Source organism: Sphaerodactylus townsendi, linkage group LG01 (assembly GCF_021028975.2).
Source record: "Sphaerodactylus townsendi isolate TG3544 linkage group LG01, MPM_Stown_v2.3, whole genome shotgun sequence".
NCBI lineage: Eukaryota > Metazoa > Chordata > Lepidosauria > Squamata > Sphaerodactylidae > Sphaerodactylus > Sphaerodactylus townsendi.
In genome coordinates, this window is record NC_059425.1 from 13,830,778 (window position 1) to 13,844,677 (window position 13,900).

Below are 13,900 nucleotides of genomic sequence, written 5' to 3' on the forward strand. Positions count from 1 at the left end.
AAAGGTCTGGATCCCGGGGACGTCTTCTTCGCCCTTGCCGCAAAGACACTTTCCCTGAGGCAAGGGGCTTCCTCGAAAGGGGGAAAGCACTGCCCTTCACAGAACGGATCTGCACGCTCCAATCCAAGGAAGTACCTTCTCCACAAACTGCTTCAGTGGCTTATGAAACTTGCTGCTGTGAGATGTGTTGACGGAAGTTAACCATGGCCTACTTGTGTGTGTGTGTGTGTGTGCATTAAGAGCCACTAAGAAGAAAAAGAGTTTGGATTTATGCCCCCACTTTCTCTCCTGTAAGGAGACTCAAAGGGGCTTACAATCTCCTTCCCTCCCCACAACAAACATTTTGTGAAGTGGGTGGGACTGAGAAAGCTCGGAAGAACTGTGACTAGCCGAAGGTCGCCCAGTGGCATGTGTTGGAGTGCACAGGCTAATCTAGTTCACCAGATAATCCTCCACAGCTCAAGTGGCAGAGCAGGGAATCAAACCCGGTTCTCCAGATTAGAGTGCACCTGCTCTTAACCACTACGCCACTGCTGCTCTACGCCATGTTGCTTTTGACTCACGGTGACCCCTCAGTAACATCCTACTATTGACAGACTTGCTCAGGTCTTGCAAACTGAGGGCCGCGGCTTCCTTAATGGATCCATGTTGGGTCTTCCTCTTTTCCTCCTGCCTCCAACTTTGCCTAGCGTGATTATCTTTTCCAGTGATTCTTGTCTCATCGTAATGTGGCTAAAGTACCATAGCCTCAGTTTTAATAATTTTAGGTTCTTGGTGAGATCAGGCTTGACTTGATCTAGAACCCACGTATTTGTCGGTTTGCTGGTCTTCGGTATCTGTCAAACTCTCTTCCAACACCACATTTCAAAAGAATCTTCTTTTTTTCTATCAAACTTCTTCACTGTCCAGCTATTGGACCCGTATGTAGTAATAATGGTTAAGAGCAACTTGGACAGTAGTCTGGGTTTGTTGCCGCACTCTTCCACACGAGAGTTGGACTCCAATCTGGGGAACGGATTTGTTTCCCCGCTCCTCCACATGAAGCCTGCTGGGTGAATTTGGGCCAGTCACGGTTCTCTCTGAACTCTCTCAGCCCCACCTGCCCCACAAGGTGTCTGTTGTGGGAAGAGGAGGGAAAAAGAGTTTGTAAATCGCCTTGAGACTCCTTACAGGAGAGAAAAGCGGGGGTTGGTAAAAATCCAAACTCTTCTTCCTCTCTTCTCCTATATCAGGGGTCTGGAACTGTGGCTCTCCAGATGTTCATGGACTACAAATCCCATCAGCCCTTCAGGGGCTGTTAGGAATTGTAGCCCATGAACATCTGGAGAGTCGCAGGTTGCAGATCCATGTCCTATATCCGTGGAGGCGAACCTTTGGCACTCCAGATGTTATGGACTACAATTCCCATCAGCCCCTGCCAGCAGGGCCAATTGGCTATGCTGGCAGGGGCTGATGGGAATTGTAGTCCATAACATCTGGAGTGCCAAAGGTTCGCCACCACTGCCCTATATAAACAGAGTCTGCAGATTCAGTCAGTATAACAGGGAACTGCAGAGATGGGTGGTAAATGATGGGGGGGAGCTCCCTAGAAGTATTTAACAGCCTGCTAGAAATGAGGTGCTGGATTAGAGAGACCCTTAGCATGATCCCGCGCAGCACTCATTTTTTTACCAGAGTTGCGCAACAGTGGGATCAGCTGCCTAGGGAGGCGTTGAGCTCCCCCTCACTGGCAGACTTAAAGCAGTGGCTGGACAAACAATTGTTAGGCTGATCCAGATTGATCCTGCATTGAGCAGGGGGCTGGACCAGATGGTCTGTGTGAGGTTCCTGCCACTTATTTGATTCTGTGTAATTCCTATTTCCCCCCTTCGGCTTGCTTCATGGCTACCAACTGTTGAATGCCATCTTCCAGTTAAGCAACGGCCATTCCAGCTCGCATTTGTATTACTCCCCCCTTTCTTCATAAAATGTGCATAAGGAGAGTGAGCCCATTCTATCCTCATAGCAATTTTCTGAAGAAAGTTAGTGAGACAAGAAGATGAGAAGGACCATGGACTTATACCCTGCCTTTCTCTCCTCTAAGGAGACTCAAAGGGGCTTACAAGCTCTTTTCCCTTCCTCTCCCCACCACAGACACCTTGTGAGGTTGGTGGGGCTGAGAGAGTTCGGAGAGAACCGTGACTGGCTCAAAGTCACTCAGCAGGAATGCAGGAGTGGGGAAACAAGCCCAGTTCTCCAGATTAGAGTGCAGGGCTCTTAACCACAACACTGTGCTGGCTCACTCCAGATACGTTCCCCAAAGAGCACTATGCTCAGCAAAGAACAGCTTGCTGGTGGTCCCTGGCCCGAAAACTGTCCAGCTGGACTGGAACCAGGACCGGAGCTTTTTCAGTTCTGCCCCCTCGGTCTGGTGGAATGTTCTGTCATGTGAGACCCCAGGCCTGTGAGCGCAGCACAATTCTGCGGAGCCTGCAAGACAGAGCTGTTTCACCAAGCCTATAGTTGAGGCAGCAACGCTATCTATCCAGTAAGCTTCCTTTTCCCTTCCCTGTGTGAATGGGGATTTTATTTGGGGGTATTATCCCTCTGAAGAGATTAGTGGTGCCAGGATACTGATTTATGTCTTACTGATTTTATAGTTATATTTTACTGTCATCATCTGCTCTGAACCTTTCAGGGAAGGGCAGCCTATCAATTGAATAAAATACATAAATGAAATAGAAGATAACCAGCTCCAGATGATTCTGTGAGCTTCATGGATAAGCAGGGATTTGAACCCAGGTCTTTTTGGCCTAACAGTTTGGCCACTGCACCTTCCTCCAGGGCAGGGGTCTGCAACTTGCGGCTCTCCAGATGTTCGTGGACTACAATTCCCATCAGCCCCTGCCAGTATGGCCAATTGGCCATGGTGGCAAGGGCTGATGGGGTTTGTAGTCCACGAACATCTGAAGAGCCGCAGGTTGCAGACCCCTGCTCCAGGGCGAAAGAGTGTTTCTGATCCCTGCGAACAAAGAAGTGCATAACGCTTGCTGCTGAACGCTCTTGAGGAGAGAAGGCGTCTCAGAGCCTTCGGAAAGGAAGGAAGGTGCCTTGAATTTCCGTACACGGCCGTCACCTAGCAGTTACTTCTATTCCCACCACAAATCAAGGTACACAAAGGCAGGGCTGGATGCAAGATTGGTGATGCTTCCAACAAGTAGTTATGCCCCTGAGTGGTGAAATGGGGGTCGAGAAAAGGCAAACTCCTTTGGGTAGCAGGCAAATGCAAGGTAACCGTCCAGTGGCTATACACAACCACCAGCAATATAACCTACAGTGGAGAGAGGATGTTCCCAAACACACACACACACCCCCGCCACACACACACCTTATTACATCTGTCAAATAAGTCTATTTCCAGCATCCCGGAACAAAATTCCCAGAAACTAACTGCTTCAGGGACATTCAACTCAAATGTCACTCATCATAACCAAGGAAGTAGGTAAAGTGGGGGTTCCCTCGGGTTTAACCCTCCATTATATGTCTGAAGCTCCACCCCCCCATTTGTGATTTTTTGTATTTTTAATGGGTTTTTTGGTTTTTGGCCTGCAGGAAGTGCAGTTTTTAGGCTAGAAGCACCAAAATTTCAGGGATTTTTCAGGACTCTCTTCTGATGATACCACCCAGATTTGGTTCAGGGGGTCCATCCACCACTGTTTCCAATGGGAGCTAATAGAAGATGGGGCTACACCTTTGAGGGTCCATAACTTTGGACCCCCTGAACCAAACTTCACCAAATTTGAGTGGTATCATCAGGAGAGTCTCCTAAAGATACCCTGAAAGTTTGGTGCTGTTAGCTTAACAATTGCATCCCTGACAGCAGGAACCCCCACCCCAAATTTACCCAGATTCTCCTTTTAAATCCACCCCCTTTGGCATGGATTTGAAAGGAGAATCTGAGGTGCCCAGTTTAAACATTGCAAGTGATGCTGTTTCAGGGTGGGGGATAATCCACCCCAAAACAGCATCACTTTCAATGTTGTTTTAACTGGGGACCCCAGAATCTCCCTTTAAGGTGGATTTAAAAGGAGAATCTGGGCTCCCTAGTTTAAACACCATTTAAAGTGATGCTGTTTGGGGGTGGATTCCAGAATCACAGCAGCCGCCCGTGGGTGGGTGGCGCCCATGGGTGGGTGCAAAACTCAGATTTTGCACTGGGCTCCATTTTCCCTAGGTACACCTCTACCAGGAGGGGAGGGTAGATGGGGCTGCCGGCTAAGAGCCCAACTAGTGGGTGGGGCGGGGCGGGGGGGCAGGGGAGTCTACTGTTCCTGGCCTTGGAGAGCTGTTTTTTAAGCACTGAGGCCAGGGGTGTGGCTTGAGGAGGCGGGACCCCCCATGAAACCCCCCCCATCTATACCCACGTCACTGATCATAATCATGGAAACATTTTAAAAAACAATAACACCACCTTGGCAGAGAGGCCACATGTGGTCCCCAAACAGTGTCCCTAGAATACTCACCGACATGAATGGGGGCTGGGAACAACCCATATTCGTGCTCTCCAGGCGTATACTCCAGCTTCTCCTTTTTCAACTGAATTAGGCGGCTTTTGGGGCTGAGGAGGAAGAAGGAGGAAGAGTTTATTTCCCTTATTGATACCCAACTGTGGCCCCCAACAGGGACCCAAAGTAGCTTACAACATTCTCTTCTCTATTTTATCCTCACAACAACCCTACGAGGTCGGTTAGGTCAAGAGTGAGATTGGCCCAAGGTGACCCAACAATCTTTTTGTTGAAGGCTTTTACAGCTGGAATCAATGGGGTATTGTGGGTTTTCTGGGCTGTGGGGCCACGGTTTAGTGCAGGGGTCTGCAACCTGCGGCTCTCCATGCTGGCAAGGGCTGATGGGATTTGTAGTCCATGAACATCTGGAGAGCCGCAGGTTGCAGACCCCTGGTTTAGTGGTTTTTACTCCTAATGTTTTGCCCGCATTTATGACTGCCACCTACAAAGACATGCCACGCGGCCTGGAAAACCCACAACAGACAGTCGCCCAGCAAACTTCCATGGCAGACTGGGGATTTGAACCTAGGTCTCCCAGAAGCTAGGATGATGCTCTAATCACCACGCTACATCACGCTACACAGGCTCTCATGGGTGAGCATCGTGGTTTACAGCTGTTCTCATGAACTCAACCCACTGTTTAACCCAGATTCAACTGGTTGTTGTGAGTTTTCTGGGCTGTGTGGCTGTGGTCTGGTAGATCTTGTTCCTAACGTTTCGCCTGCACCGCTGAAGATGCCAACCACAGATGCAGGCAGAACATTAGGAACAAGATCTATCAGACCACAGCCACACAGCCCAGAAAGCCCACAACAACCAGATAAAATATTGTGTTTGAATTGAGAACTGGGATTTTTGTTTCTATGAATACTGACACCTATAATCGGCTATTCCAAAGTATCATTTCAGGAATTGTGAGGAGACCATATTATGATAACTGTTTTCACATTATATCCTGGAGGAAAACTACAGTTCAAAATTGCCCTATGACGAGCACTGTATGAGTCACCAGAAGCTCCTATGCTTTGCTCTGGAGGCAGTAAAGAATTCATCTCTGCTGCGGTTCAGTTCACTGTGCGCAACACAGGATGCCTTCCTTTCCTTGAAACCGCTGCAGAAGAGAAACCAGAGGCCATACAGCAAGTTCTGCCCTCAGTCTGGGCAAAACTTATTTACATAAGCAGAGCGCTGATCAGTTAGGCAAGCAAACCACTCCCTGGCCTCCAGAGGATCTCCTGCACTGCGGAAGGAAGGAAGGGACCTAAGAAACCATGATGAGTCACATGTCTTGAGAGCAAAATATTCGTTAACTTAGATGCCGTTCAGGAATTTTGCACGTGGGCTCCGGAGAGGAGGCGGCAAGTTGCACCCGCTCAGTTCCTGGAGCGAGGGCAAGTCAGAGCTAGCCGCTTCCCCCTGGGTAAGGAAGAAGTGAAACCTCACCAGCACTGATGCCTATTAATGTATGGAAATGACAGCAGCTTGCAGGCAACATGTGCCAGTTGTCCCAACCTGGGCAGGCTAATTCATAAGCCTCATAATACACAGGGGCATTCAGAAGGAGTTATTCCCAGCGCAGACATAATGATGCCCCTTCTCCTCTGAGGTCAGGAGGAAGCAAACCTTTACACGATCCAAGCCTCCACCACTCACAGCGCAGCATGCAACTTTACAGCTGTGCCGAGAGTTTTGGTTAGCTCCCATTTTTGGCCAGGGTAATCGGTGAATTTGCTATCTTTGGTTTATAGTTTGACTACTGGGGAGGGTTGCAACTACGATAAGCTTCAAAACTGAATGGAAAGGAGGAACTGTGAGAGAGGAAAAGACAGAGGGGAAGAGACACAAGAACGTGGTGCAGGGACTGTCATCACAGAGAAACCCCCCCCCTCCCCCAAACCTGGAAGAATGCCATCGGAAGACGAAGCTGTCAGTCAGAACCTGACACAGAAGAGCTTGAGTTTATACCCCACCTTTCTCTCCTGCCAGGAGATTCAAGGTGGCTGACAAGCTCCTTTCCCTTCCTCTCCCCACAACAGACACCTTGTGAGGCAGGTGGAGCTGAGAGAGTTCTGAGAGAACTGTGCCTAGCAGCCCAAGGTCACCCAGCAGGAATGTAGGAGTGTGAAAACACATCTGGTTCACCAGATAAGCCTCCACCATTCAGGTGGAGGAGTGGGGAACCAAACCTGGTTCTCTAGATTAGAATCCACCTGTTCTGAATGTTCTGAACCACTACCCCACGCTGGCTCTCTGCTCTGCTTGCCAGCTAGCCAGGGACTACGGAAGTGAAGGGGGGACACTGTGGTTTCTGCCACTGGCCCGTTGCAACCCCTGCCTTTCCTTTCTGGGAAGATCAGTTCCTCCCCAACGGCCTCTCCTCAGATGTTGTCCAGACTAATTACCCTCCCCTCCCTCGTCCCTTTCTCCTGTAAGCCTGAGGCTCCTGATTGAAGTGAGTCATGCTGTCTGACAAGCAGGCTATAAATATCGCAAAGACAGCAAACAGGACAATTGTATAAATGCAATTAATTCGGTAAATAGTGAACAAAGGTTTCAGAGCGTAGCCATTTTGGTTGGTAGTGGAAGAGCACGATTCAAGCTCAGCAGCGCCCTGGAGACAAAAAAGATTTTCTGGGTATGAGCTTCTGCAAATCAAACCTCCCTTAATCAGGTACCCTAAAACAGGGGTGTCCAACTCTGGCACCCCAGATGTTCACGGACTACGATTCCTACCAGTGCCTGCCAGCATGGCCAATTGGATGGACACACACACAGGATAGCAAATATGCCTGATTCAGTTCCCAACTGGTTACAGTTTCTTGAAGAGAGAGATCTAGGCTAGAGAAAAATTTCCTAGTGGTGTCTTCTGCATTTCCTGGAGGGCCCCTAACTTGTTCCAATAAATGGCATTTAAAAGCCTTTGATCTTTAAAACTCACGAGCTAAGGAGTCTGAGCTCTCTTGAGACCAATAGCCAAAACATAGCCAAAAGCGAAGAAGGTTTCCCTCAGGCCAGGGTTTACCTGGGAAGGTGTGTAATATTTTCAGAGGTCTGTAATCTCAATTGCAAGTTTCCAGGAGGAGGGGAGCAAGTCACCTGGCAGGCATTTCAGCCAACTCACTTACTCAGTGGTTTTGTACACATCCGAGTACAGCCCGGCCTTCTGGTACTTCTTCTTTGGGGGACGAGGAGCTTTCTTCTCACGCTGGACGAAGGCAGTTGGAGGCGGCTCCACCCTCTCTGACTCGCGCGGCTTTGCCATCGCTTCCTCGGGAGTAGGGCACTCAACTGCGGCCTCAGGGAAGCTGGAAAGAAACCAAGGCCGACAAACACGCTGGCAACTGGTTCATTCTGACACGGCAGCAGGAGGAAACCCCTGTGGTAAACTCAACATGCTTTACATGTGTGGGGTCCTAGGCATCTCCAGTAAAAATACTGGAGAAACTTGTCTGCGGGGCTGTCACTAGTCAGAACAGATAATACTGTCTGAAATGGGGAAATTATCTGACACGTTAAGGAGGCTTTGCCTGTTTTTAGGGAGAAATCTGCAGCGGTTTGGGCCAGTCTGTTCCAAGGCGGATCCCAGGGACAGAGTTCCTGGCATCTCAGGCAGCAGGTTTGGGAAAAGCATAAGAACAGCCCCAGTGGTCCATCTAGTCCAGTATCCAGTCTCACACAGTGGCCAACCAGTTCCTCTGGAGGGCCAACAATAGTGCACAGAGGCTGAAACCTTCCTAAGAACATAACTGCTAGAACAGACCGGTGGCCCACCTAGTCTAGCATCCCATTTCACAAAGAGGTCAACCAGTTCCTCTGGAGATCCAGAAACTGGGCATAGAGGCCAAGGCCTTCCTAAGAAGAACAGCCCTGCTGGGTCAGACCAATGGTCCACCTAGTCTAGCATCCCATTTCACACTGAGGCCAACCAGTTCCTCTGGAGGGCTAATACAGAGGCTGAGGCCTTCATTAGAACATCTGTGCAGTCCTGGTGGATCAGACCTGTGGTCCATCTAGTCCATAGGTGTCAAACTCGTAGCCCTCCAGGTGTTATGGACTACAGTTCCCATCATCCCCTGCAAGCATCATGCTGGCAGGGGATGATGGGAACTGTAGTCCATAACATCTGGAGGACCACGAGTTTGACACCTGTGATCTAGTCTAACATCCCATTTCACACAGAGGCCAACCAGTTCCTCTGGAGATCCAGAAACAGGGCACATAGGCTGTGGCCTTCCTAAGAATATAAGAACAGCCCTACTGGGTCAGACCAATGCTCTACCTAGTCAAGCATCCCATCTCACATAATGGCCAACCAGTTCCTCTGGAGGGCCAATACAAAGGCCGAGGTCTTCATTAGAACATCTATGCAGCCCTGGTGGGTCAGGCCAGTGGCACCCAGTCTCACACAGCAGTCAACCTCAGGGTCCTGTTACTCTCCTAGCACCTGGAGCCCAGCAGCACCCCAAAACGGACTTACCTCTTGCCGCTCTCCCGCTCATCTTCTGGCAGAGGCTTCTGCCTCTTCCGAGCTTGCTCCTCCTCCTCAAGCCACCTCTTCCTCTTCCACCCTTTCACATTCACCCCCTGAACCACCGATTCTATGGCGTCCGTCACCGTGTCGGGGCCACGGTGCAGCAGGCAATCTCTGTCCCCGTTGTCGAGGTCTGGGCCCACAAACCGACTCACTTGGAGAGAGTGCACCGAGACCACCGACTGCAAGGGGTACTTCCTGGGCCTGCCCGGCCTGCGCTTCACGAAGTTGTTGCCGGTCCGCGACTGCCTCTGGAGTTTCTTGGCTTTGAGGATCTTGTTCACGTGGTCCAGGTTCTTCTTGGTGGCTAAGATCTTGTCGTAATTGCACATTTTCCTCGCCTGGCGTTGCATGGCTTCCACCATGCTCCTCTTGAGGTGATGCGGGGAGCAGCCGCCTGACAAGCTAGAAAGGAGAGCGTGGCTTTCGTTGCCCGTGTCACCCAGGATGCCTGGGCCCGAGAGGCCATTGCTCTTCTCCCTGCTGGGGCTTCGGCTGGGGCTCCCGCAAGGGGGAGCAGGCACGTTCGCCATGACGGCTTCGAGGGTTTTGTCCAGAGCAGTTTCCTGCTGGGCCATGTGCTGTAATATATTATCCACAGAATCTTCCATGCCATTTCCTAGCCTTGTATTCCGTGCAGGTGTGCCAACGACTGCAGAGGGAGGAGAGGAAAACACACACACACACAAGCAGGTTCAACTGTTATAAATTTCCTTTCTGTTACAACTGTTATAAATTCATTAGCATTTTTTAAGCGATCATGTATGGCCATCCTTTCTCTGCACATCAAGGAGGGGGGGAATCCTCAAAGATTCCTCATGAGCGTGCCATCTGTTGAGGAAACGGGAGCTTCTTCAACAGCTGCACTAGCCGATGATAATTCAGCTACACAATACAGGGAGGCTTTGGGTGGGGTGGGGTGGGATGCAACATCTTGACGGCTCGTCCTCAAGCTGGTGCTGCCTTCCTTTTTTGGAACAGATCCAAAAGGATCAATTCGAGAGTGCGGGAGCCCTGTGGACAGCTGCAGAGCTGGCCGGCCACAACCAGGGGTGGGGGCAGCATTTGATTAACAAAGGCAATCTTCTGTAATGGGGTGACGGTGCCTGGGAAGAATTTTCACGGGAAGGATGGGCAACGGCAGCAGCTTCATTACCGTCCCCATCCCACCCCTCAGTCGCGCGGTTTGGCTACAGCACTCTGATTCCGACACCCTCCTCAAACAACGCTGCTCTTTTCACCCACCCTGAGCACTGGCTGATTGCTAGGACACCACCTGCTGCTATTCTTTCCCAGCTGGAGCTGCCTTTCTCTCTCCCCCTTCCCCTCCCCTGCTGCAGTCAGCTGTAGACCACATTGCATCAGCAACCTGACGGCACTGTGTAGGTCTGGTGTGGTTGGGGGGTGGGGGTGTGTGGAGGGGGGTTGCTTTCCTTTTCCACCAGTTCCCTGTTTCTATGTAGGGAACTGAGCTGCAGTGGAGAGGAGGAAGGAGGAAATACAAGTAGGTGGGTTCTGGATCACTTGATCTTGGGAGGGCCGACCTGCACCTCACATGCTGTTGGGAGGCATCCACCCTGTTGATGTCTGGGACGAAAACATTTCCAAGCCCCCAGGTAGGACGGATGGTTCCTACATCAAGGCCTCCGGAGGAAAGCGCTGTCAAATTGCAGCTTTGTGGTTGCCAGCGGGGTGTAGTAGCAGGTGGATTCAAGTCTGGAGAACAGGGTTTGATTCCCCACTCTTCCACCTGAGTGGCAGAGGCTTATCTGGTGACCAGATGTGTTTCTGAACTCCTACATTCCTGCTGGGTGACCTTGGGCTAGTGACTAGTCACAGTTCTCTCGGAACTCTCCCAGCCCCACCTACCTCACAAGGTGTCTGTTGTAGGGAGAGGAAGGGAAAAGAGCTTGTAAACCACCCTGAGTTTCCTTACAGGAGAGAAAGGTGGGGGCATAAATCCAAACTCTTCTACCCTGTGGGGCTTTCAAGGTTCGCCCTTGCCTGCATCTGCACTGCTTGCCTCGACTTCCTCTGCAGCCTCTCATTCAAGCCTGGGCTGGCATGGAGGACAGCTGGAGGACATCCCAGGTGAGTCCCTTTCAAGAGGCAGTAGCAGCGGGACAGCCTGACCCAAGTCTAGTTCTCGCCCGCAGGCTGTCTAGCTGCCAGTCATGAGACCTTGGCCAGATTCCTAGAAGGCCTGTGGGCGGAACAACATGTAAGCACGGCGTTTGCAAGGAGGAGAAGGAGGAGGAGGAGTATTTGCCTGTAGAAGATGTGCTTTCTGATGAGGACCTCTTTCGGGAAGGGCTGCAGCTGGTGGCCTCCGCTTGCTTCTGCGAGGGCTTGTCCTGTGACGGAAGGGTGCCTGGTGAAGGAACAAGGAGGGAGGGAAGTCAAAGAGAAGCCAAGTACTGAGCCACATGTATCAAGAGCACAAAGGATGCTCCACAAGGATCAACGTACCACCATTTGTCAGCAGCAGCAGGTGGTACTTAGAAAGTCAGTTTCCATTCCTGCAGTTGCCACTTCATGTCCCTTAATCGTCAGCAGCTGAAGAAGTGGCCGGTGCTTCCCCCACTGCATGGGCTCCAAGGTTCAAGGCTGGTATCAAATGCTCTGAACAGTCTGGGGCTTTCGTATCTGCAGGACCACCTCACTAAATACGCCCTCCAAAGAGCACAGAACTCAGTGAACAACAACTTACTGATGATCCCTGGCCTGAAGGTTATTTGGCTGCCTTTTTGGTCATGAGCCCAGCCTGGCGGAAGGCTCTGTCAATTGAGACAGGGGCCCAGGGGGATTTGGCACAGAGATGCTCTACCAGGCATATGGTTGCGGACAGCAATGGTATTATATCTGTACTCCCCCCCTCTTTTTGGTCCTTTTTTCCTCTTGCAGTGTGAAAGTGGACAAATGGGGACAGGGCATATTTTAATTATCTTCCCTTAGCAGGCTTTATTGGCGTTGTGGTATTATTGACTAGATTTTATCGGATTTTAACGCAACACAAATGTTGCATGACTTAGGGAGAAGGGTGTCTTATAAATCGGACTAAATAAATAACATGCAGCCTGCTGAGAACTGCCTCCTAAATGATAGAGGAAGAGTTTGGATTTATTCCCCACCTTTCTCTCCTGTAAGGAGACTCAAAGGGACTTACAAGCTCCTTTCCCTTCCTCCCCCCTCAACAGACACCTTGTTTGGTTCCACACTCTGACACTTGAGCTGTGGAGGCTTACGTGGTGAACTAGATTAGCTTGTGCACTCCAACACATGCCAGCTGGGGGACCTTGGGCTAGCCACAGTTCTTCAGAGCTCTCTCAGCTCCACCCACTCACAGGGTGTTTGTTGTGGGGGGAGGGGGAACGGAAAGGAGATTGTAAGCCCCTTTGAGTCTCCTTACAGGAGAGAAAGGGGAGATATAAATCCAAAACTCTTGTGAGGTAAGTGGGGCTGAGAGAGTTCAGGGAGAACTGGGACTAGCCTAAAGTCAAGAGCAGGACTGCAGGAGTGCAGAAACACATCTGGTTCACCAGATAAGCCTCTGCCACTCAGGTGGAGTGGGGAATCAAACCCAGTTCTCTGGATCAGAATCTACCAGCTCTTTACCACTGCACCATGCTGAATACTCCCAGTGCACGCCACAGCCTTCGATCCCAGTGTCTGTTAACTAATGCCGGTTTTGTTAACCACGTCGAACGTGCGGATGGAAAAGCAGGATCCAAATCTTGTCAAGTGAAAACACATAAAACAGAAGGCTTGCCTTCCCCACATAGGGATTGACAGGTAGGTCCGGCTGGGATGGATTTCACTCCTGACCTAGTGTTACCCACCAGCAAACAGAACCCACTTGCTCTCTTAGCTTTACTGCTAATATTCATTTCATAACATGTGTCTGAAAAAAACAAATATGCATGGCCTGTGTGCATGTCCGTCCCCCCCCCCCCCCCATCAGCCAGCCAGTAGGAAAGCAAAGCCAGAATCCATCTGCTACATTATGGCAGATGATGACTGGTGATACGCGAAGTCCCCCAACAGGGTGCTGCTCGTGGGCATCATGGGGCCTGCTGACACCTTTCCTGGCACCCACCAAATGTTTTCAGGAAGTGTGTGAGCGCAACAGGGCTTCCGATTGGCTGTGCAGATTTAAAAGGCATCCTTTGAAACAGAGCTTCTGCCTGAAATGTGAAAGACTGACTACGAGAGCGATGCACGACTTTGCTCCCCTGACGTTTTGCGGTGGGCTCTGACTCCCGAAGTAGCCATTCTGTGATCGTGCCCGCTCCCCTGCTTCACAATTTCAAAGGTGTCTACAGGCTCAGAATGGTTGGGGACCCCTATGCTAGGCCTACCCCTTTACCCAATGAGGTTCAAGAGGTCATGCAGCATCCTTATATTCCCCCACTGTATTCAGCAATACCACTCTGGAGTGTTCAGCTTACCAGCTCCATTACCACACAGCTGTCCTCCAGATGATTAAAGGCCAAAGGTTGATTACACCCATTTGGTTCAGATTAAACCAGCTCCTACTGGAAGCTCCTAGGGGGATTTCTAAAAAGCCTTTACCGTTCGAAAGTGGCAGCTTATCCCGATTTACTGCACTTGTCCCAGGTTGCACGTTTCTATGCTGGCACCAGGAAAAGAAAAATCACTCGCTATTTGCTTGCCTCAAGTAAGGATCAGCTCCAGGCGACCAGGCAAGGAAAGATCGTCAATAAAATCACACCAGGCGCACAGAAATCCAGCACCATGGAGAAGCGGAATGTTTTCTCCCTCGCACAATTCTAGAATTTTGCTGGCCCAAGTTCATAGAACAGGG

At 50.6% G+C, this 13,900-nt stretch overlaps 1 protein-coding gene across 1 annotated transcript in view; it reads right to left on the reverse strand.

The window, feature by feature from the left end:
* Positions 1–13,900, reverse strand: part of ASH1L (ASH1 like histone lysine methyltransferase) — a 99,300-nt gene that overhangs the window by 38,035 nt on the left and 47,365 nt on the right. The window contains 4 exon segments of the mRNA XM_048511349.1: positions 4,503–4,597; positions 7,670–7,849; positions 9,022–9,727; positions 11,345–11,446. Of these exon segments, the coding sequence (XP_048367306.1) occupies positions 4,503–4,597; positions 7,670–7,849; positions 9,022–9,727; positions 11,345–11,446 (1,083 nt within the window).